We start from the raw sequence: 19899 nt of genomic DNA, 5'->3' as shown, positions 1-19899 counted from the left end.
GCCCAGCTTGTGGCTGATCCCAGGACGCTGTGTGCTCAGCACGTGCCAGGAAGGTCAATGGCATTGTGGGGGTGACGGTGGCCACTGTGAGGAGCCGGTGCCTGGCTGTGCAGAGGAAGAGGCCCTGTGCCAAGAGAATGGGCACTGTGTGCCCCATGGGTGGCTTTGTGACAACCAGGACGACTGTGGCGATGGCTCTGATGAGGAGGGTGAGTGTCTTTGCTCGTGTGTGGAAGCGACAGGATTGGTCAGTCCTTGCACATGTAACTGAGTTTCCTGGGGCCAAGGCAGCTGTCCTGGAGCGGCTTCTTTAGCTGCTGCTCCCATTGCCAGGGACTATCTGTGGCTCGGAGGGATGAGGGGAAGAGAGGGTGTTCTGGTCCCTCTGGGGTTCGGGGCTTCTCTGGGCCCCTACAGCAGCGTCCTGAGCCTGCCTGCTTGCCCCGTGCTAGGTTGTGCCGCCCCAGGCTGTGGGGAGGGGCAGATGACTTGCAGCTCTGGCCACTGCCTGCCCCTGGCCCTGCTCTGTGATGGCCATGATGACTGTGGAGATGGCACAGATGAGAAGGGCTGCCCGTGCCCCCAGGGCTTGCTGGCCTGTGCTGATGGACGCTGCCTGCCCCCGGGCCTGCTCTGTGATGGGCATCCTGACTGTCCGGACGCCGCAGATGAGGAGTCCTGCCTGGGTGAGTTGTCCCCACGCTGGAAACCAGCCCACCTGGCACTCCCTCCCGCAAGGCCCATCTCCTCAAGAGCCCTGACTTCGCCTCCTCGCTCCTTTGCCAGGTTCCTGCTATGAAGTTGGTCCTCAGGGTATGGGAGTTGGGGCACCCCAAACAGTAAGAGTACAGGGCAGTGCCCCAGGGCCAGCTCTTCTTTTCTGGCTGCAGGGCAGGTGACCTGCGTCCCCGGGGAGGTGTCCTGTGTCGATGGCAGCTGCTTGGGGGCCATCCAGCTGTGTGATGGAGTCTGGGACTGCCCAGATGGAGCCGATGAGGGGCCGGGACACTGCCCCCTACCTTCTCTGCCCACGCCTCCTGTCGGCACCTTGCCTGGCCCCTCCTCTGGCTCCCTGGACACTACGCCAAGTTCCCTGGCCAGTGTTAGCCCTGGTGAGTCTCCTGGAGGGAAGAGGTGGGAAAGCTGGTGGCCAGAAGCCTGGGGGAGAGGGGCATGGAAACCTCGGAGAGACGCATTTGTGGCGCTGCGCTGGCATGGGAAGGAGCAAGGCACAGTGGGAGACTCCGGAAGACGCTGGAGTGAATGAAGTGGACGGCGTTTGAAAGAGTCTACACTCTTTCCTGGCGTTCAAGGCCTCCCTCCCAGCTGCAGGGAGTCTCATGGAAATTCTTGACCCAGGGGAGAGCTTTGGGAACACCAACAGGGCAGCAAAATGCAGGAGGGATTGTTCTCGGGAAGGGGCTGCAGGTGGGTTAGGGCCGGGCCCAGGAAACGGCCAAGGGACTTGGAGCAGGGAGGGCAGCGGCGGCGGAGGTGGAAGGACTGACCTGGGCGCAGTTGGGATGGGAAGGGCGCTCGCCGGCGGAGGATCCAGCGCGGACGCTCCCCGCAGCGCCGTCCTGCGGCCCCTTCGAGTTTCGGTGCGGCAGCGGCGAGTGCATCCCGCGGGGCTGGCGCTGCGACCAGGAGGAGGACTGCCCCGACGGCAGCGACGAGCACGGCTGCGGAGAGCCCTGCGCGCCGCACGACGCGCCCTGCGCCCACGGCCCTCACTGCGTGTCCCGCGAGCAGCTGTGCGACGGCGTTCGGCAGTGTCCCGACGGCTCGGACGAGGACCCCGACGCCTGCGGTGAGGCTCCCGCGCCCCCCGGCCGTGCGCGGCCCCCCGCTGGCCAAGCCGGCTGGCCCACCTCTTCCCGAGCACCACCCCCACCTTCGCCTCCTGAGGTACAGGTGGGCGCCGCAGCCAGAGCGATTTAGGTTTGGGGGCATGCGAGGCTGGGCCATGTTTGCGTTCCTTTGATCTTTTTCGTGAAACTTTATTTGAAATGTTTTTGCCCTCCCACCTAGGCCCAGGGGAGAGAAGAAAGGGGCTTTGTCTTTGCCCACACTTGGCCAAGAAGGGATGAGAGGGTGGGCAGAGGCTCTGCGGGGCTGGGGAGTGTGTCTGTTTGGAGGGGTCCCGCCATCAGCGTTTCCCCACCAGACCTGAGCACACCCTTTGTGTCACTGCAAGCCAGCCTTTCAGGTCCTGCCTACCTCCCTCTAGAGGGAGCTGTGCACAGGCCCCAGCTCCTCCCAGGCTGGCCTGCCCTGCCGCCTCCCATCCATCTTCCTGCCCCTCTGCAGGGAGAGGGCAGGAAGGGACAGGAGCAGAGCAGGACATCTCATGGTGCCCGCAGGCTCCACCCAGCTGCCTCCGTGCCCTGGCCTCTTTCCCTGTGGTGTGGCTCCGGGGCTGTGCCTAACTCCTGAGCAGCTCTGTGATGGGATCCCAGACTGTCCCCAGGGCGAGGACGAGCTGGACTGCGGTGAGGACGCTTTGTTCCCTAAGGGAGGCCCTGCTGGCTGGGCCTGGGACGCAGCTCACACTCCCTGCTCACTGTGTTTTCTCTCCTCTTCTTTCCCAGGGGGGCTGCCAGCCCTGGGAGGCCCCAACAGGACAGGGCTTCCCTGCCCAGAATACACCTGCCCCAATGGCACCTGCATAGGCTTCAAGCTGGTGAGGGTGGGAGTGGGTGGTGGAGGCGGCAGTGCCATGTTGCCCCCCAGCGCAGGAGCCCTGACCCCACTCTCTCCCCAGGTGTGTGATGGGCAGCCTGACTGTGGAGGGTCAGGGCAGGCAGGTCCCTCCCCAGAAGAGCAGGGTTGTGGGGCCTGGGGCCCCTGGAGCCCGTGGGGACCTTGCAGCCGGACATGTGGGCCCGGGGGGCAGGGCCGGAGCCGCCGTTGCTCCCCACTCGGCCTCCTGGTGCTACAGCACTGCCCGGGACCTGAGCACCAGTCTCAGACCTGCTTCACAGCAGCCTGCCCAGGTGAGGGGCTGGGGTGGTGGGGCCTGGATAGAGGAAGGGAGAAGAAGGCCACTAGGCCTTCAGCCTTCACCCATGGTCCCCACTGCCTGCCCTGTCCCCCCGCCTTGCAGTGGACGGTGAATGGAGCGCCTGGTCCCCCTGGTCTGTGTGCTCTGAGCCATGCAGGGGCACCATGACGCGGCAACGGCAGTGCCACCCACCCCAGAACGGGGGCCGCACCTGCGCTGCACTGCCCGGAGGCCCGCACAGCACCCGCCAGACCAGTGAGTGAAAGAGAGGATGGCACTGCTGGTGGGAGGCCATCACCTCTGCAGAGCTCCCTTCCCTGACCTCTGACCTCTGCTTCCGGCTTCTCTCAGAGCCTTGCCCTCAGGACAGCTGCCCCAATGCCACCTGCTCTGGGGAGCTGATGTTCCAGCCCTGTGCCCCCTGCCCACTGACCTGTGATGACATCTCTAGCCAGGTCATGTGCCCACCTGATCGGCCCTGTGGCAGCCCAGGTAAGGGGGCTCTGGGCCCAGGTGCTGGCTCCAGGGTGTGGGTCTGTGGCGACAGCCCTCTGCATGGAAGCCTCATCCTGGGCCCCCTCTAGGCTGCTGGTGCCCAGAAGGGCAGGTGCTGGGCAGCGAGGGGTGGTGTGTGTGGCCCCGGCAGTGCCCCTGCCTGGTAGATGGCGCCCGCTACTGGCCCGGGCAACGCATCAAGGCCGACTGCCGCCTCTGCATCTGCCAAGACGGGCGGCCCCGACGCTGCCGACTCAACCCGGACTGTGCTGGTGAGGCCCTTCCCTCGGGGTCCCTAGTCCTCTCCCTGCGCATCCACCCTCCTTCAGGCCCACCTCCCAGCTGTGCATCCACCACCTCCTTCAGGCCCTGACTCTTGGCCCTCCCTCAGTGGACTGTGGCTGGTCCTCCTGGTCGCCCTGGGCTGAGTGTCTGGGCTCCTGTGGAAGTCAGAGCCTCCAGTGGTCCTTCCGGAGCCCCAACAACCCCCGCCCCTCCGGACGAGGTCGCCAGTGCCGTGGCATCCACCGCAAGGCACGCAGGTGCTCTGTTCCCCCCCCCACTGGGGCACCTGCAGGGACCTTGACCCGCACCCCACCTCCCACTTAGGAAGCTTCCTGTGTGCCCCTTCCACATCTACCACACTGCCCTGTGTCCCTACCTGTCTAAACCCCAGGAATCCCAGAACCTCTTTGGGGACTGCTGGCCTCCCCCTTCTCTAGTTTTATGCTTTCTAGGTCTTGAAGGTGGGTAGACGGAGCCCGCAAATGTAGCTTCACAAACTCAGCTTGAATTCCTGGGCTGAGGCTTGCAGGGGGCTATTGCCATAGCTGCCTCCCAAGCCCCCTCTGGGACCTGCTGTGCTGGCTGCAGTGTTGGCACAAATTGCTTCCCTGACCTTCTTCTGGGCCAGTTGCAATGTCTCAGGTGCAGAGGCAGAGTGGGCTTATAGGGTGACCAAATGTCTCAGTTTTCCCAGGACTTTCTCAGTTTTATCACAGAAAGTCCCAAGTCCCAGGGATGTCCTCAATCCAGGCAAACCAGGAGAGTTGTTTACCCCACACAAGCCCCGTCACCAGCTCAGGGATATCCTTCCCTTCTCAGGTGCCAGACGGAGCCCTGTGAGGGGTGTGAGCACCAGGGCCAGGTCCACCGTGTCGGGGAACGCTGGCGTGGGGGCCCCTGCAGGGTGTGCCAGTGTCTGCACAACCTCACCGCACGCTGCTCACCCTACTGCCCGCTCGGCAGCTGCCCCCAGGTGAGGGCATTGGACTGTGTGGTGGGCAGAGCTGGAGGGGTGTGGAGGCTGGTGGAGTGGGTTGGAGATAGGCAGGTGGCCTGACCTCTGTGCCTCTGCAGGGCTGGGTCTTGGTGGAGGGAATGGGAGAATCATGCTGCCACTGTGCCCTACCTGGTGAGTGTGCCTGGGGAATGACAGGGAAGCCCCAGGGGGAGGACAATTGGTGGGATCGCTGAGAGGGAACCGGGGCACTGAGCGGAGGTGGCTGGATACCCCAGCCTCAGCGTGGCGGGAAGCCTGAGTTCTGCATGCCAAGGGAAAGAAGGGACCTCAGGGTGGGAAGGCTTCTCTCTGCCCTCCCTCTCCATCCGCCTTGCCTTCCTGTGCTTTGGGGGCTTTCTGCCTCCCACATGGTGCCACCTTTGAGGTGTTCTCTTTCCTCTGGTTCTGTTCAGATCTGGTTGCTCTGGTTGCTTTTCTTTTCATCTTAGAACAGCCAAGACAAAGTTAAGTTGGACTTTTCGAAAGTATCTTTGCCTGGAAATGAATTATAAATGAAATAGGAAAATACAAAGGCTTGAAATGGATGCATTTATGGGTCCAGGTTTCTCTCTTTCTTTCCTTCCTTCCTTCCTTCCTTCCTTCCTTAGTTCCTTCCTTTCTCTCTCTCTCTCTCTCTCTCTCTCTCCCTCCCTCCCTCCCTCTCTTTCTTTCTTTCTTTCCTTTTGTTTCTTTTTTTTGAGACAGGGTCTCACTCTGACACCCAAGCCGGAGTGTAGTGGTGCGATCTCGGCTCACTGCAACCTCTCCCTCCTGGCTTCAAGTGATTCTCATGCCTCAGCCTCCCGAGTAGCTGGGGTTAGACATGCACCACCATGCCCAGCTAATTGTTGTATTTTTAGTAGAGACAGAGTTTTGCCATGTTGGTCAGGCTGCAGCTTTCTTATCCTAAAAGTGCATCCACAAGTTGCTGAGGTTAAAACAGAGCCAGCATACTCAGTTGCACAGGTTGTTCACTGTGCAAGTTAGCTGTGATTGGGGCCTAGACTCCAGCCCACAGAGCTGCTTTCATCCAGAGGCAACCGCTTTCTAATGCCCATGAAGGTGCCTTTTTGGTGTCAGCACCCCTGGGTTAGGAGCTGCAGTTGCTGGGTCCTGGGCTGAAAATAGTTTCAGGCTGGCAGTTTTACTCTATGTTCTCTAAATACTCAGCGGATGTGAAAGCCCCCGATTCACACCAAGGGAAGGAGACGGACCTTTCCCAGCTAGGAAGTTGTTCTGGGAAGTCAGCAGGGAGAAAGTGCTCAAGAAGTGGGGAGAGGCCTGAGTGCTGGTCCAGGAACTGTGAGCCTCTTGGTCTCTGTCTCCTAATCCTGAAGTCTCCTCCCACAGGAGAGAACCAGACAGTCCAGCCCATGGCCACTCCTGCTGCAGCTCCGGCTCCCAGTCCCCAGATCAGATTCCCTTTGGCCACTTACATTCTGCCTCCACCAGGAGGTAAGGGATGTGTGCAGTGCCCTGCAGTGCTGAGAGGGGCCACGCTGCCCAGGGATTATCCAACCTGGGAGGGGAAACAGGCCCTCGGGGACATCCTCCTTGTCCTGCACATAATGGATGGTCATCCTAAGGATCTGGGAGTCATCCTATCTTAAGTTGCCTCTCTTGACTCTTCCCTCCCTGGGCCAAAGTCACCCATGTGAGCCTTTCACATCCCCTAGCTCCCCGTGCAACTTCCTAACCGTGTCCCTGAAGACTCCTGCCACCCTCTATCCTACCCTACTCCAACCTGTCTCTCTCTTCTGCACCCAGACCCCTGCTATTCTCCCCTGGGGCTGGCAGGACTGGCCGAGGGGAGTCTGCATGCATCGTCCCAGCAACTGGAACACCCCACCCAGGCTGCCCTCATGGGGGCTCCTACCCAGGAGCCCAGCCCTCACGGATGGCGCGCTGGAGGTCATCCTTATGCCAGATGGCACACTCGGCCCCATTACCTGCAGCTGGACCTGCTTCAGCCCCGGAACCTCACTGGTCAGTGAGGAGGGCAGTGCTTGAGGGGGAGGCAGTGATGATGGGGCGGGGGGCAGGTGTAGCTCCTTCAGCTCTGACCTCTGCTCTTGCCCTGACCCCTCCCTCCCCAGGCATCATAGTGCCAGCGACTGGCTCTTCCAACGCGTCTGCCACCAGCTTCTCACTCCAGTTCAGCAGCAATGGTCTACGCTGGCTTGACTATCATGACATCCTGCCTGGCATCTTGCCCCTGCCCAAGGTACCACCCGCCCAAGGCCGATAGGGCCAGTGGCCCACCATACCCTTTTGTAGTTTCCATAGTCTTTGTCCCCAAGGGCCTTCCAGTCTCCCCGAGGGGCATGGCCTGCATTCGATGCTTGTTGAATACCTGGTGAGTAGCAGGGACTGTGCTCTGTGGAGCTGAGGCTTGGGTGCCACTGTCACATGGATGCTGGAAACCATCCAAGTGGCTCAGACTCAGGGCAGGTATGTGAAGCCTACAAGGGAGAGAGGGTGGGGAGCACCAAGTTCACTGAGGGCCTCTGGGGGCCCAGACCCACGCAGGTCTTTGTGGAGAGCAGCCGGGGCACAGCCCTCCCCTCAGGGGGTTTGCATCCTTCCCGGAGACAAACCGCACGAAGCGATAGGAGTCAGCCCATGCTGTGTGTTAAGTCTTAGCTGTTTCAGGAGCACCCGCTCTGTGCCAGGTGCCGAGCCAGGCCCTGGGGACACAGCAGTGAACAGGACCTGGCCTTTGCCCTCAGGGTACCTCCAGCTCAGCAGGAGGAGCTCAGTCCAGGACCAGCTCCCTCCAGCCTTGAGAGCCCAATTCCTACTGCCAGGGTGGGGGGCATGGCTCTGGGATGGCCGTGAAAACTGGGGAAACAGTGGGGTCACTCAAAGTCATGAGGTCAGCCTGAGAAAGAGGTGAAGCTCAGTCAGCAGCATCCTCTGCCGGCAGCTTTTCCCTAGACACTGGGACGACCTGGACCCTGCCGTATGGACTTTTGGCCAGATGGTGCAGGCGAGGTTTGTCAGGGTGTGGCCCCGCGATGCCCACCACAGCGATGTCCCCCTGCGGGTGGAGCTGCTGGGCTGTGAGCCAGGTACAGGTTGCACAGGGGTGGCAGGGCAGGAGAGAGAGGGGCCATGGGAGGAGCCCTCAGCCGTACGTCCTCCACACAGGGTCCCCACCGGCACCTCTGTGCCCAGGGGTTGGACTCCGCTGTGCCAGTGGTGAGTGTGCCCTGAGAGGGAGCCTGTGCGACGGTGTTCTGGACTGTAAGGATGGCTCGGATGAGGAGGGCTGTGTGCTGCCGCCTGAGGGCACTGGCAGGTATACTGTGGCCGGCTGTGTGCAGCTCACGCCCTTGGCCTGGCCTTCAAGGGGACAGCCATGTGGGAGGGGCCCAACACTGCCTTCGCCCCCCAGGTGCCCAGACCCTGCATGCTGAGGAGCTGCAGCTGCGTGCCTTCAAGGCCCTTTCCCACCTGGATTCTAGGATTCCCTGCCTTTCTCATAGTTGATTCAGGGATTCTCCAGGTGTGGGCCCTAGACCAGCAGCATTGGCAGCACCTGGAACTTGTTAGAAGGGCAGGTTCTCGGGCCCGCCCAGACCTGCAGGGGTGGGGCGCAGTAATGTGTGTCTTACAAGCTCCTCAGGTGATTCTAACCCACGGTCAAGTTGGAAGCTACTGTTGGGAACCTCACCTTTGTCCAGCCTCAGTGGGCAGAGTCCTTCCTGGATGCCCACCCCAGCAAAGACCCCAGGCCCAGCAAAAGTACACTGACGCCCCTGCCTGGAAGCGGGGCACTGGTGCCGGGAGGGCCCCTGGAGCCTTTTTGCCTATTTTTCTCCCCAGATTCCATTCCACAGCCAAGACCCCGGCCCTCTCCTCCGCCCAGCCGGGACAGCTGCTACACTGGCCCAGGGAGGTGAGTGTGGAGCCTTGGGCCCAGAGGGTGGAGTGCGGGTACAGGGACCTCGCCTCCCGGCCTCACCAGCCCTGCTCCTGCACCAGCCGGCGGCATCTCCCCTCTCCGCAGCGTTTCCTCCTGTGTGTTCCCTGGTACTGCTCTCAGGAGGCTTCCTGGTGCCTGGCAGAGGGCTGAGGGCTGGGGCAACACAGAGATGCAGAGATGTGCAGGCAGAGCGAGGGCCCAGAGGGGTCTGGGGACAAGAGAAGCCTGAACCTCTGATAGGGAGCTTATGCCCACGGGGCAGGCACCAGGACATCTGGTGCTCAGAGCCGAAAAGAGCCCTGTGCCCGGGTCCCCAGGGGCTTCCGGGACAAGACTTGAGGGCTGGAGAGGGGTGTCTGTAGTGTGGAGAAGAAGGCGCGGAGCATCTTCCTACCTGGAATAGCCTGGTCAGGAACCCAGAGGGTGTGGGTGGGGTGGGGGGGACATGTGCACTGGATGGGGGAAGGGGAGTTTGAGGGGCAGGAGCTGAAATGGATCACCATGGTGGGCTGCTGAGAATAAAGTCCCTGAGCTCCTTGAGGGCAGTGGGCTGGTGCCTGGAAGTGCAGTTGCATCCTCAGCTCTGCCCTGGGCTGTGGGGGAGGAAGATGGACAGGAAGCAGTGCTGGGACTGTGAGCGCCCAGGCTGTATCCTCAGGGGATGGGAGCTGCCCTCAGGGCCTGGGGCTGTGCAGGGTGCTCAGCCCTCTCCCTCTGCAGGGCCTGGCAGAGACTGAGCGCTGGCCTCCCGGACAGGAGTCCCCCACGTCCCCAACAGGTGTGTGCACAGACTCCAGGCCCCCTCCCTAAACCCTTGTCCCACCTGTTCTTCCAGAGCCAGGGGCAGTTACATCTCAGGGGTTCAAATCCCCTTACCCCTGACTTCCCCACAACCGAGAAAGTCACAGAGTTGGCTCAGGGAGGAGACACTGGTCACTTTGGACATGACCAGGTCCTGCCTCTGCCCACCCCCTGGGATTCCAAGGTATGTGGGCTGCAGGTAGGCAGGGCGGGTGGCTCCAGGCCAGCTCCCAGGACTGAGCCTGTGCCCTGTAATGTGGCTGCCTCCCCAGATGCCTGGTCAGGACATGTCTCCCCCATGGGGGTGGGAGGCCACTTGACTGCAGCCTGCACTCCCTCTGCTCACCATCCATAGAGCCAGGCCCCCTTTTCTGAAGCATTTGCTGGCAGCAAATGTCTCTTAAGTGGGCACGGGGGTTGGATGTGGTCATGAAGTTGGTGTGCTCCTATATAAGAAAGGAAGGGGCTCTGCCTGGTTGTGAGCCGGCCTCCCTGGAGCTACCTGATTATTCACCTCCCTGCTAGCCAGCAGACAGCTGCCTCCTAGAGGGCCTGCTGTCCTGCAGGGATGGGGGGTGGTAAGAGGGCTTTTGGTGTGGGGGAGTTCCTACCCTCATTTCTAGCCCCTATGGGAAGGACCTGGGTGAGGCTTGGGGCAGCAGGGGCTGGAGAGAAAGGAGGGTGAGGGCGCCAGGGCTGCTCTTTCATTCTGGCTCATCCTCCCCTGTGCCTCGCCGTGCCACCTGCCTGGGCCTCAGCTTTTCCCCATCTGTGACACTAGAAGGCCTTATAGACAACTGTGGCCTCTCCCTGTGAGTTCTGATGGAAGTTATTCGGAACCTGGCCAGACTGTTTCTGTGTCTTTTGTGAAAAGCAGACAAAGCAATTGATTCTACCCCTCAGATCCATAACATGCAGACCCATGGGATACATTCTAATTTCATTCTCAGTCTGGTTCTAAAAAAAAAAAAAACACACAAAAAAAGGCTGTCTTTGAATGCATCTCTTGCCAGAAAATGAGACTCTTAACTCTTTTCACTGTAGCTGCCAGGAAGCCCAAAATCAGTTTGTTGTTGTTTGTTTACAACAGAAGCAACGAACTCACCCTGAGTCTATGGTAGTGTTTACTCCCTCTGCTGCTGTGTTAAAATGACCTCAGTTCTTTCTCTCCCTAAATATCTTATTTTATGGTGAGTTTGAACTTGGAAGTTGTCATGTGTTTCTTCTTGGGAATAGAGTAAAAATCTCAGATCAAAACAAGTCTTCTACTTTCAGCCAAAGCCCTTCTTGTGCTCCTTGGATTTTTTTGATCCAAGGCCTCTCAGAAGGCGGGGTGTGGTCCGCAGTACCTGTGATTACTTTGTACCACCCAGAAGCCTGGGATACCCTCTCAAGGGCCCCCATCTTCCTTTCCTGGGAAGGGGAGCTGGGTAAGCCTCACCTCCCTCCACCTCCACCCACAGAGACAAGACCCGTGAGTCCTGGCCCAGCCTCTGGGATACCTCACCATGGGGAATCCATGCAGATGGTGACCACCATCCCCATATCCCAGATGGAGACTAGGACCCTGCCACCAGGTATGGCAGCTGTGATGGTGCTGACCCCACACACAGTGACTCCAGCGACCCCTGCTGGTAAGACGCCAAGCCCTTCTCCCTGTGTGCAAAGCCTCTGTGAGCCCACCTTCCTTGTGAGGGGGACAGAGGCCCTTTGTTCAAGATCACACAGCTCAAGGTCATTTTGGGGAGGACCCAAGTGTCCTAGCCCAGTTTACCCTTTTTCTATTATCCCAAGATAGGCAGAGTGAGGAATAGCAGATGCCAAGAGGAGGGAGGTTGGGGGCTTCAGGGAGGTGACGAAGGAGAAAGGATAGGGCAGGCCAAGTGACTGGTCAGCCAGCTGTGGTGGTGCCCACAGGCCAGAGCGTCGCCCCAGGGCCCTTCCCACCTGTGCAGTGTGGCCCCGGCCAGATGCCCTGTGAGGTGCTGGGCTGCGTGGAACAGGCACAGGTGTGTGATGGCAGGGAGGATTGCCTCGACGGCTCCGACGAGAGGCACTGCGGTGAGCTGCTGGAGGGCCTGCTGTCCTGTGGGTAGGGGGTGGCACTTATCCTTCAGTGTAGGAAAGTGTCTGCCCTCGTTTGTAGCTCATATTGGAAAGGATCTTGGAGAGGCTTGGGCAGCAGGGAATGGAGAGAATGGGTAAAAACAGGAGTGTGCGTGTCTTTGGGTATGGTCAAGATGGGGAATAGAATAGGCCTTGGGTCTCAGCCTGTTTTATAAAACCTGTTTGACCTTTGAAGAGACTCATCTATTTACTCACCCATCCAACAGTCTACCTACCCCTCCATCCATCCATCAGCCACCCATCTTTCCATCTACCCACCCTCCCACCACTAACCCACCCACCCACCCACCCACCCATCATCCATGCATCCATCCACCCACCCACCCACCTACCCTCTATCCATGTATTTATCAGCTACCTATCATCCGTCTACTCACAAATTCATCATCTATCCATCCACCCATCCAGCCAGCCACCATGCATCTATCTATCCATCCATCTATCCATCCATCCATCTATCCATCCATCCATCCATCTAAATCCACCTACCTAACCCTCTATCCATGTATTCATCAGCCACCCATCCAGTCAGCCACCCATTCGTCCATCTACCCATCCATTCATCAGTCCACCCACCCATCCTTCAATTTATCCATCTATACATCAGCCACCCATCCATCCATCCACCTACCCATCTATCCACCCATCCATCCATCCATTTACCCCTCTATCCATTCGTCTGTCAGCCACCCATCCATCCACCCATCCATCCACCCATCCATACACCCATCCATTCACCCACCCATCTATCCACCCATCTTTCCATCTACCCACCCATATATCCATCCATTCATTTATTCATCCATCCATCCAGGCAAAGTAGATCACTGTGATCAATGCTTAGTCTTCCAATCATGACCAAAGAAATCAAATGCTAATCACAAGAATGGCCACCCCAGGGAGTATACATTCAGAAAGAAGGTATCTAAGCGTCTAGAATCTCTGTGTGAGAGCTTGTGTAGACCAAAGACTCCATGATCTCACCAATACATTGTGGAAGGAAGCCTGCTCTGGGCATGGGATGCAGGAGGCATTAGTAGGAAGGGGAGGCCAGGGACTCCAGTCAGCAAGCTCACTTCGGCTCTTGGCCTGAGTTAATGGGCTGAGTGTATCATCCAGCCAGGAATCTACTTATGTGGCTCCCTTCTCTCCCTGCCTTGTGAGCAGCAAGCACTGTGCCCTTCACAGTGCCTACCATGGCCCTGCCTGGGCTTCCAGCCTCAAGGGCCCTCTGTTCCCCAAGCCAGCTGAGCTGTGGCAGCGGGGAGTGTCTGTCTGCTGAGCGGCGCTGTGACCTGCGGCCTGACTGCCAGGACGGCTCGGATGAGGATGGCTGTGGTATGTGCCAGCAAGGGCAGGGGCAGCCCTGAGGGCCCCCTCCTGCATGAGCCCCTCTGAGCCCCGGCCCCTATTCCCCTGCAGTGGACTGTGTGCTGGCCCCCTGGTCTATCTGGAGCAGCTGCAGTCGCAGCTGTGGCCTGGGCCTCACCTTCCAGCGCCAGGAGCTGCTGCGACCACCTCTGCCAGGGGGTAGCTGCCCACCTGACCGGTTCCGAAGCCAGTCCTGCTTGTGCAGGCCTGCCCAGGTAACCCTGCACCCCAGCCTTCCCTCAGGAAAGCCCCTGCTCCCAGAGGAAAGTGAGGAAGCCCCCCATCCAGTCTCCTCAGGACCCTTCAGGTGGGAAACCTGGGGTGGGTTTCCATCTGAGACCCTCCCGGCCAGCCCTGCCCTCCTTTCCTGCCTGAGCCGAGACTCAGGTTCTTGTGTATAGCCTGGAAATAATGGTCATTCCTGCCTCAGAAGGCACTGCAAGGATTAAGGGAGATGACGTGTGGGGGTGTTTGGAGCCGGGCCTCAGGTGTCAGCCGGCTGTGCCACTTGTCCCTGGGTGCCATGCTGAAGGCCTTGTCGCTCTTTTATTCCGTCAGTCCAAGGGAGTGGCCCTCACCCACTTCTGTGCATGGCAGAGAGGGGCTCCCCATACAGGGGCCTCTTCAGCCCCACCCTGGCTCCTCCCTGGCTGTGATGGCCCTACAGCTGCCATCAGGGCAGCTCTCCCCAGGATCCCCGCAGTCCCAGCCCCTTCCCGGGGAGCAGAGCTTTTGTCCTGGGAGGCACCTAGAGCCCTTTCTCCAGGCACCTGCCACCTAGGGGAGGTTTTCTGGGACAGAAGAGGAGCTGTGGAGTGCCCGGGGCAGGGCCCTTGGCTGCCTTGCTGGCCACTGCCCAGGCTGGGGTAGGAGGGGAGCCCTGGCTCCAGCCACTCTCTCATAGCCTGTGTCCCCTGGGCCCCTCCTGCTGGTCCTTCTTTCCCCAACAGTGGCTGGGGCATGGGCCATGTGGGAGGCCTGGGGGCCCTGCAGTGTCTCCTGTGGGGGTGGCCATCAGAGTCGCCGGAGAAGCTGTGTGGATCCCCCACCCAAGAATAGCGGTGCCCCCTGCCCCGGGCCCTCCCAAGAGAGGGTACCCTGCGGCTTGCAGCCCTGCTCAGGTGGCACAGGTAAGGGGGAGCTGGGCTGGGGGCAGGAAGAGAGCACTGTGCGCATGAGGTAGTTGGACCTCCCAGCACTCAGGCTCACCTGGTGCCCATCTCCCACCAGACTGCGAGCTAGGCCGTGTGTATGTGAGTGCTGATCTGTGCCAGAAGGGGCTAGTGCCCCTGTGCCCACCCTCCTGCCTGGATCCCAAAGCTAACAGAAGCTGCAGTGGGCATTGCGTGGAAGGTGAGGCAGACCTGGCCTGCAGGGAAACTGTGGGGTGCCCACCCAGGCCCACCAGCCCCCAGTCTCCAGCTTCCCCTCACTGCTGTGCCCCTTGGGACTGAGTGCCCTCTTCCACACACGCCAGGATGCCGCTGTCCCCCGGGACTCCTTCTGCATGACACTCGCTGCCTGCCTCTCTCTGAGTGCCCCTGCCTAGTGGGCGAAGAGCTGAAGTGGCCCGGCGTGTCCTTCGTCCTGGCCAACTGCAGCCAATGGTGAGGGCGGCTGCGCCAGGGAGAGGACTGTGCCGGGGTCTCCCCAGCCCTGACCAGTTCCCCAGCCTCTCCCTCCCCTGCAGCGTGTGTGAGAAGGGGGAGTTGCTGTGCCAACCAGGGGGCTGCCCCCTGCCCTGCGGCTGGTCAGCCTGGTCCTCCTGGGCTCCCTGCGACCGCTCCTGTGGCTCTGGAGTGAGGGCCAGGTTCAGGTGCGTAACAGGGGGTGGGCGGCAGTGTGAGAAGGAATGGTGGGGGCCAGGGAGGCAAGGAGCCAGGCCAGCCCTGAGGGGGCAGTAGGGGGAAGATGGTGAACAGGTGATGGAGGATGAAGAAGGCAGGAGTGAGGGCAGGGGGAGAGCAGAGCGGGTGCTGAGGGCTGCCTCTCTCCCCAGGTCTCCCTCCAACCCTCCAGCAGCCTGGGGAGGCGCCCCCTGTGAAGGTGCCAGGCAGGAACTGCAGGGCTGCCACACAGAGTGTGGGACAGGTATAGTTGGGAGCCTGGATGCAGGAGCCCCCTCTTCCTCCTCCCAATTCTGTACCCTGGGAACACACAGGATGGGACCCACTGGCCACTCTCCGTGGGGGATTGGTAACGCCTCTGCAGTCTGAGAGGCAGCCCTTGAACTGGCCTTGGCGGAGGGGCTTTGATGGAGAGAGGCAGACTCCCGCCCAGACTGCCCGGGCACCAGGAGCAGGTTGGCCTGGGTGGAGCAGACGACTGCAGAGCTGGGAGAGAGAGGTGAGGCTGAGGGTTTGAGGGAGGCCAGCAGCAGCATTTAGAGGCCAGATGAAGGTGCCAGATGGTTTCCCTCTTTCCACCCACTGGGTGCCCCTCAGACAGTGCCTGTGTCAATGGAGGTGTCTGCAGAGCAGGCCCAGCCTCACTGGTGTGCAGAGCAGTGGGATGAGGTGGGCAAGGGGAAAGCAAGAGGAGTGGGGGAGGGGAGAGGGAAGAGAGGCAGGGTACATCCAGGGTCTGGGCCAGGATCTTGTAGTAGGAGGGAAAGAGGGGCCAGTGGGGAGTAGCTGGTGGGACATTGACAGTGTCCACAGGGACTCTTAATTAGTTTCTGGCATAGAAGGATCAGGAAGCGTTGATCTGGGGGAAACATGAGGATTTTTGGTAGTCCTTCCTGCTGAGGTGCTGTCCGAGTCCAGGAGAGAGATGTGGGAATGTAGTCGAGCCCAGGTTCACAGGAGGCTCCGTGCCTGGCTCTGGAGGGTGAGAAGTGGAGCTGGAGGCCGGGTGCGGTGGCCCACGCCTGTAATTCCAGCACCTTGGGAGGCCAAGGTGGGAGGACTGCTTGAGGCCAGGAGTTCAAGACCAGCCTGGGTAACAGAGAGAGACCCCATCTCTAAAAAAAAAAAAATTAAAAATGTAGCTGGCCGTGGTGGCGCACGTCTGTGGTCCCAGCTCCTCGGGAGGCTGAGATGGGAGATTAGGAGGTAGAGCTTAGGAGGTAGAGGCTGCAGCAAGCTATAAGCATGCCTACTGCACTCCAGCTGACAGGTCCTGTCCTCAACCCCCCAAAACAGAAAAAAGGACTGGAGGGGGGGGTCCCAGCAAGTGAGCTGAGAAGGGGCAGAGGCTGCACCCTGAGCCCAGAGCAGCCTCCCTCCTTGTGAGCCCTCTTCTGCCCACCTAGTTTCTCAGACCTAACCCAGGCTCCCTGACCCTCCCCAGCCCTGCCAGAAAAGGCCTTTGCACAAATGGCCTGTCCTGTTCATCCTCCGCAGAGGTGCTGGGCTGGACGCCCTGGACTTCCTGGTCCTCCTGCTCCCAGAGCTGCCTTGCCCCCGGAGGGGGCCCTGGCTGGCGCAGTCGTTCCCGACTCTGCCCCAGCCCTGGGGATTCATCCTGCCCAGGAGAGGCCACCCAGGAGGAGCCCTGCAGCCCCCCTGTATGCCCAGGTACTCCCCCTCAGGCTCAGGTGTGGCTCGGACACTGGGGTGGGATGAGAAGCAAAGAAGAATGCCCCCTTAAGCCGGTTCTAGACACCTGGAGTGGGGGCCAAGGGTTGGAGCAAACCTGGCTGTTGTCCTTAAGCCTCTCCCACCCCAGCCATCCCCCAGGAAGCCAGCCTGAGTGGTAGATGTTGGTGGGAGCTAGAGGCTGCAGTTAAGACTCTGCAAGCTACACAGCTCCAGCCCCACAATGCCCTGCCCTGGACTGTCTTTGCCATGCTGGTGTCTGTCCTGGACTGTCTTTGCCATGCCAGTGTCTGTGACTCTGGATTGGGCTCTTCCTGGCAGTGCCAAGCATCTGGGGTCTGTGGGCTCCCTGGTCCACTTGCTCAGCCCCCTGTGACGGAGGCATCCAGACACGAGGGCGCAGCTGCTCCAGCTTGGCTCCTGGGGATACCTCGTGCCCAGGACCCCACAGTCAGACCAGGGACTGCAACACGCAGCCCTGCACAGGTACCAGACTCTCTGCCTGTTTTGCAGCGGGCCTCCCTGGCCCAGCTCCTGGGGATTTTGACCTTTTCCCCACCCTCACCTTCGCCCATCACTGTCCTCTGACTCCAGGCCAGGTAATTCCTGGAGCTCACGGAGACTGGGATTTCCTGTGTCTCTTCTAGCTCCCTGCCTCTCCCTCCTGCCTGGGACCAGGTCCCAGCAGCTGTAGGCCCTCAGCCCTTTGCTCTTCTTTGATGGAGGCAGGCCTCCTTCTCCAGAGAACAGGCTCCCTGAGGGAGTCAGACTGGCCTTCCTCAGGGCAGAACACACTCACGGCCAGAATCGTGGGGGAGCAGAGTTCGTAGTTTGAAGCTCCTGGCCCCTTCCTTACTCTCTCTCGTCCTCTGAGCGCTCCTCCTATCCCAGATGACTGGAGTCCTTGTGGTCTGGTTTCAAGAATATTTGTATTAAAATGGAGCCAAGCCATGACTGTGTACTGGTGCCATCCCAGACACTGGAGCAAAGCTGTGAGGGTAGGGGCAGGAGGCGTGGCTTCTTTGGCACACTGTTGCCCGGCAGGCTGCCGCCCCATGCCCTGCTTGCAGGTTCCCTTCCACACCTCTGCCTCTTTTCCCTTCCCATCCCTTCCCATCCCTCCTGCCCCTGCTGAGACCTGCTTTGTCTTCCTGTGCAGCCCAGTGCCCAGAGAACATGGTGCTCCGCTCAGCAGAGCAGTGTCGCCAGGAAGGGGGTCCTTGCCCTCGGCTGTGCCTGACGCATGGCCCTGGGATAGAGTGTTCGGGCTTCTGCGCCCCTGGCTGCGCCTGCCCCCCTGGTCTCTTCCTGCACAATGCTAGCTGCCTGCCCCGCAGTCAGTGCCCCTGCCAGCTGCACGGGCAGCTCTATGCACCAGGAGCAATGGCTCGCCTGGACTCCTGCAACAACTGGTGGGTCATAGCGTGGGGGCAGGGTGGGAGAGGGGCCAGGGGTCCAGAGGTGGGCAGGTGTGGGCTCCCTCCCACAAACACACCCATGGTGGGGTGCTCCGTTCCCCAAACAACACAGCAACCACGGGTGCCAGGCAGGGTCTTGGGAATACTAGAGCGAGCAGTCATCCCCATTTGACTTATGGGAAGATTGGGTCTCAGATCGATGGAGCGATTTATGATAGAACTAGAGATGGGAGGGGGTCTAACCTCTCATCACAGCTTTCTCTGGTTCTCTTTCCTGAATATAATTTCATACCCGGGATCCACTTGATTTCTGTTCAGAAACATTCAAGTGCCCAATACCCAAAGCTGACATCAGGACCTGCCAGCAGAGGGTGCTCAAGCCATTTCCCTCTTTTTTCTTTTTCTTTCACTTCGTTTCCTTCTTTTTTTTTTTTTTTGAGATGGAGTCTTGCTCTGTCGCCCAGGCTGGAGTGCAGTGGTGCGATCTCAGCTCATTGCAACCTCGCCTCTCAGCTCACTGCAACTTCCACTTCCCGGGTTCAAGCAATTCTCCTGCCTCAGCCTCCCTAGTAGCTGGGATTACAGGCACCTACCACCATGCCAGGCTAATTTTTGTATTTTTAGTAGAGACAGGGTTTCACCATTTGGCCAGGCTGGTCTCCAACTCCTGACCTCAGGTGATCCGCCTGCCTCAGCCTCCCAAAGTGCTCGGATTACAGGCTTGAGCCACTGCACCCGGGCCATTCTTCATTTCCCTCTTACTTTTTACTTTATGTACCCTGCCCCTCCTTTGATTTCCTCCTCTTTCATTCTTCCTCCCTCCTGTCCTTTCTTTCTCACTTTTCATCTCTGATCTTTTTCTGGGACCTCCAGTATTTGATAAATAGGCTTTACAACATGTATTGGAGAGAACAGCAAGTGTGGAGAAGTACCCAGTTCTCCCTCCTAGAAGAACTCCAGCTCTCTCTAAATCCCTCCTACCTGGCCCCGGCCCTCGAGGTCATTTCGCAATAAATACAAATGGATGAGACCTTGGGACAAAGGACAGCACAGTGCCTGGGTGTTGTGGGGCTCACTGAGTGTGCGTCGTGAACTTCACAGAGGACGTGGGCAGCAGGCTTCACACCCAGACCCTCAGGTTTCTCTTCTGCGGTGGCCTCAGCTGCTGCCCCGGGGGTAAGGGCTGACTGTGGCCGTGATGGCCAGGTAGAGCCTTACTGCCCCCTCTCTCTGCAGCACCTGTGTCTCTGGTGAGATGGCATGCACCTCGGAGCACTGCCCAGGTACCCCCGTGCTTGGGGCACAGGAATTGGGCAGTGGTGGGTCCTCAGGGACCACAGGGGGCTTAGACCCTTTCTGAGATAAACTCCTGGGAGCTCAGTGGTCCCCAGGGAAGTTAGGGTATGAAAAGACTGACCTGGTTTCACACACACTGCCCTCTGCCCCCAACACGCCCTGGCAGTGGCCTGTGGCTGGAGTCCCTGGACCCCGTGGAGTCTCTGTAGCCGCAGCTGCAACGTGGGCATTCGGCGCCGCTTCCGGGCAGGCACTGCACCCCCAGCTGCCTTTGGGGGTGCTGAGTGCCAAGGCCCCACCATGGAGGCTGAATTCTGCAGCTTGCGGCCATGCCGAGGTGAGAGCTAGGACTGAGGTCCTGAGACCTCCTTAAAGAACCTTCCAGAGAGAAGCCAAGAAGACTCCCATCACCCCCCACCCTGAACCTCCAGGGAAGTGCAAGAGACTTCATTAAGAGATGCCACTAAGAGGTTGTCCCCAGAGACTCCTTGAGGGTCTGTTCCCTAACAGGGCCCCTCCTCAGAGTAGCCCCAGCTGCTCTCTAGAGACCAGCCCAGTTCTAGGCCGAATACTGGAGCCCCTCAAGCAGGTGTGAGGCACCTTAGGTAGGATATGACACTACAGGTGAAGTGGTGGAG

At 59.8% G+C, this 19899-nt stretch overlaps 1 protein-coding gene across 1 annotated transcript in view; it reads left to right on the top strand.

The window, feature by feature from the left end:
* Positions 1-19899, top strand: part of LOC117072490 (SCO-spondin-like) — a 58753-nt gene that overhangs the window by 14696 nt on the left and 24158 nt on the right. Inside the window, 35 exon segments of the mRNA XM_033192708.1 lie at positions 40-209; positions 453-686; positions 891-1112; positions 1574-1810; positions 2364-2492; positions 2592-2683; positions 2765-2996; positions 3107-3259; positions 3356-3496; positions 3589-3771; positions 3891-4041; positions 4604-4757; positions 4859-4913; positions 6132-6236; positions 6549-6767; positions 6878-7005; positions 7708-7852; positions 7932-8082; positions 8610-8682; positions 9430-9487; positions 10974-11144; positions 11428-11571; positions 12805-12975; positions 13060-13203; positions 13206-13223; positions 13959-14138; positions 14239-14361; positions 14486-14615; positions 14699-14824; positions 15008-15099; positions 16353-16526; positions 16869-17033; positions 17707-17959; positions 19202-19248; positions 19428-19598. Of these exon segments, the coding sequence (XP_033048599.1) occupies positions 40-209; positions 453-686; positions 891-1112; positions 1574-1810; positions 2364-2492; positions 2592-2683; positions 2765-2996; positions 3107-3259; positions 3356-3496; positions 3589-3771; positions 3891-4041; positions 4604-4757; positions 4859-4913; positions 6132-6236; positions 6549-6767; positions 6878-7005; positions 7708-7852; positions 7932-8082; positions 8610-8682; positions 9430-9487; positions 10974-11144; positions 11428-11571; positions 12805-12975; positions 13060-13203; positions 13206-13223; positions 13959-14138; positions 14239-14361; positions 14486-14615; positions 14699-14824; positions 15008-15099; positions 16353-16526; positions 16869-17033; positions 17707-17959; positions 19202-19248; positions 19428-19598 (5141 nt within the window).

The sequence above is a fragment of the Trachypithecus francoisi genome, unplaced genomic scaffold, assembly GCF_009764315.1.
Source record: "Trachypithecus francoisi isolate TF-2019V2 unplaced genomic scaffold, Tfra_2.0 Lachesis_group4, whole genome shotgun sequence".
Lineage (NCBI taxonomy): Eukaryota > Metazoa > Chordata > Mammalia > Primates > Cercopithecidae > Trachypithecus > Trachypithecus francoisi.
The sequence above is the reverse complement of the archived record's forward strand: the minus strand, read 5'-3'. Positions and strand labels throughout refer to the sequence as shown.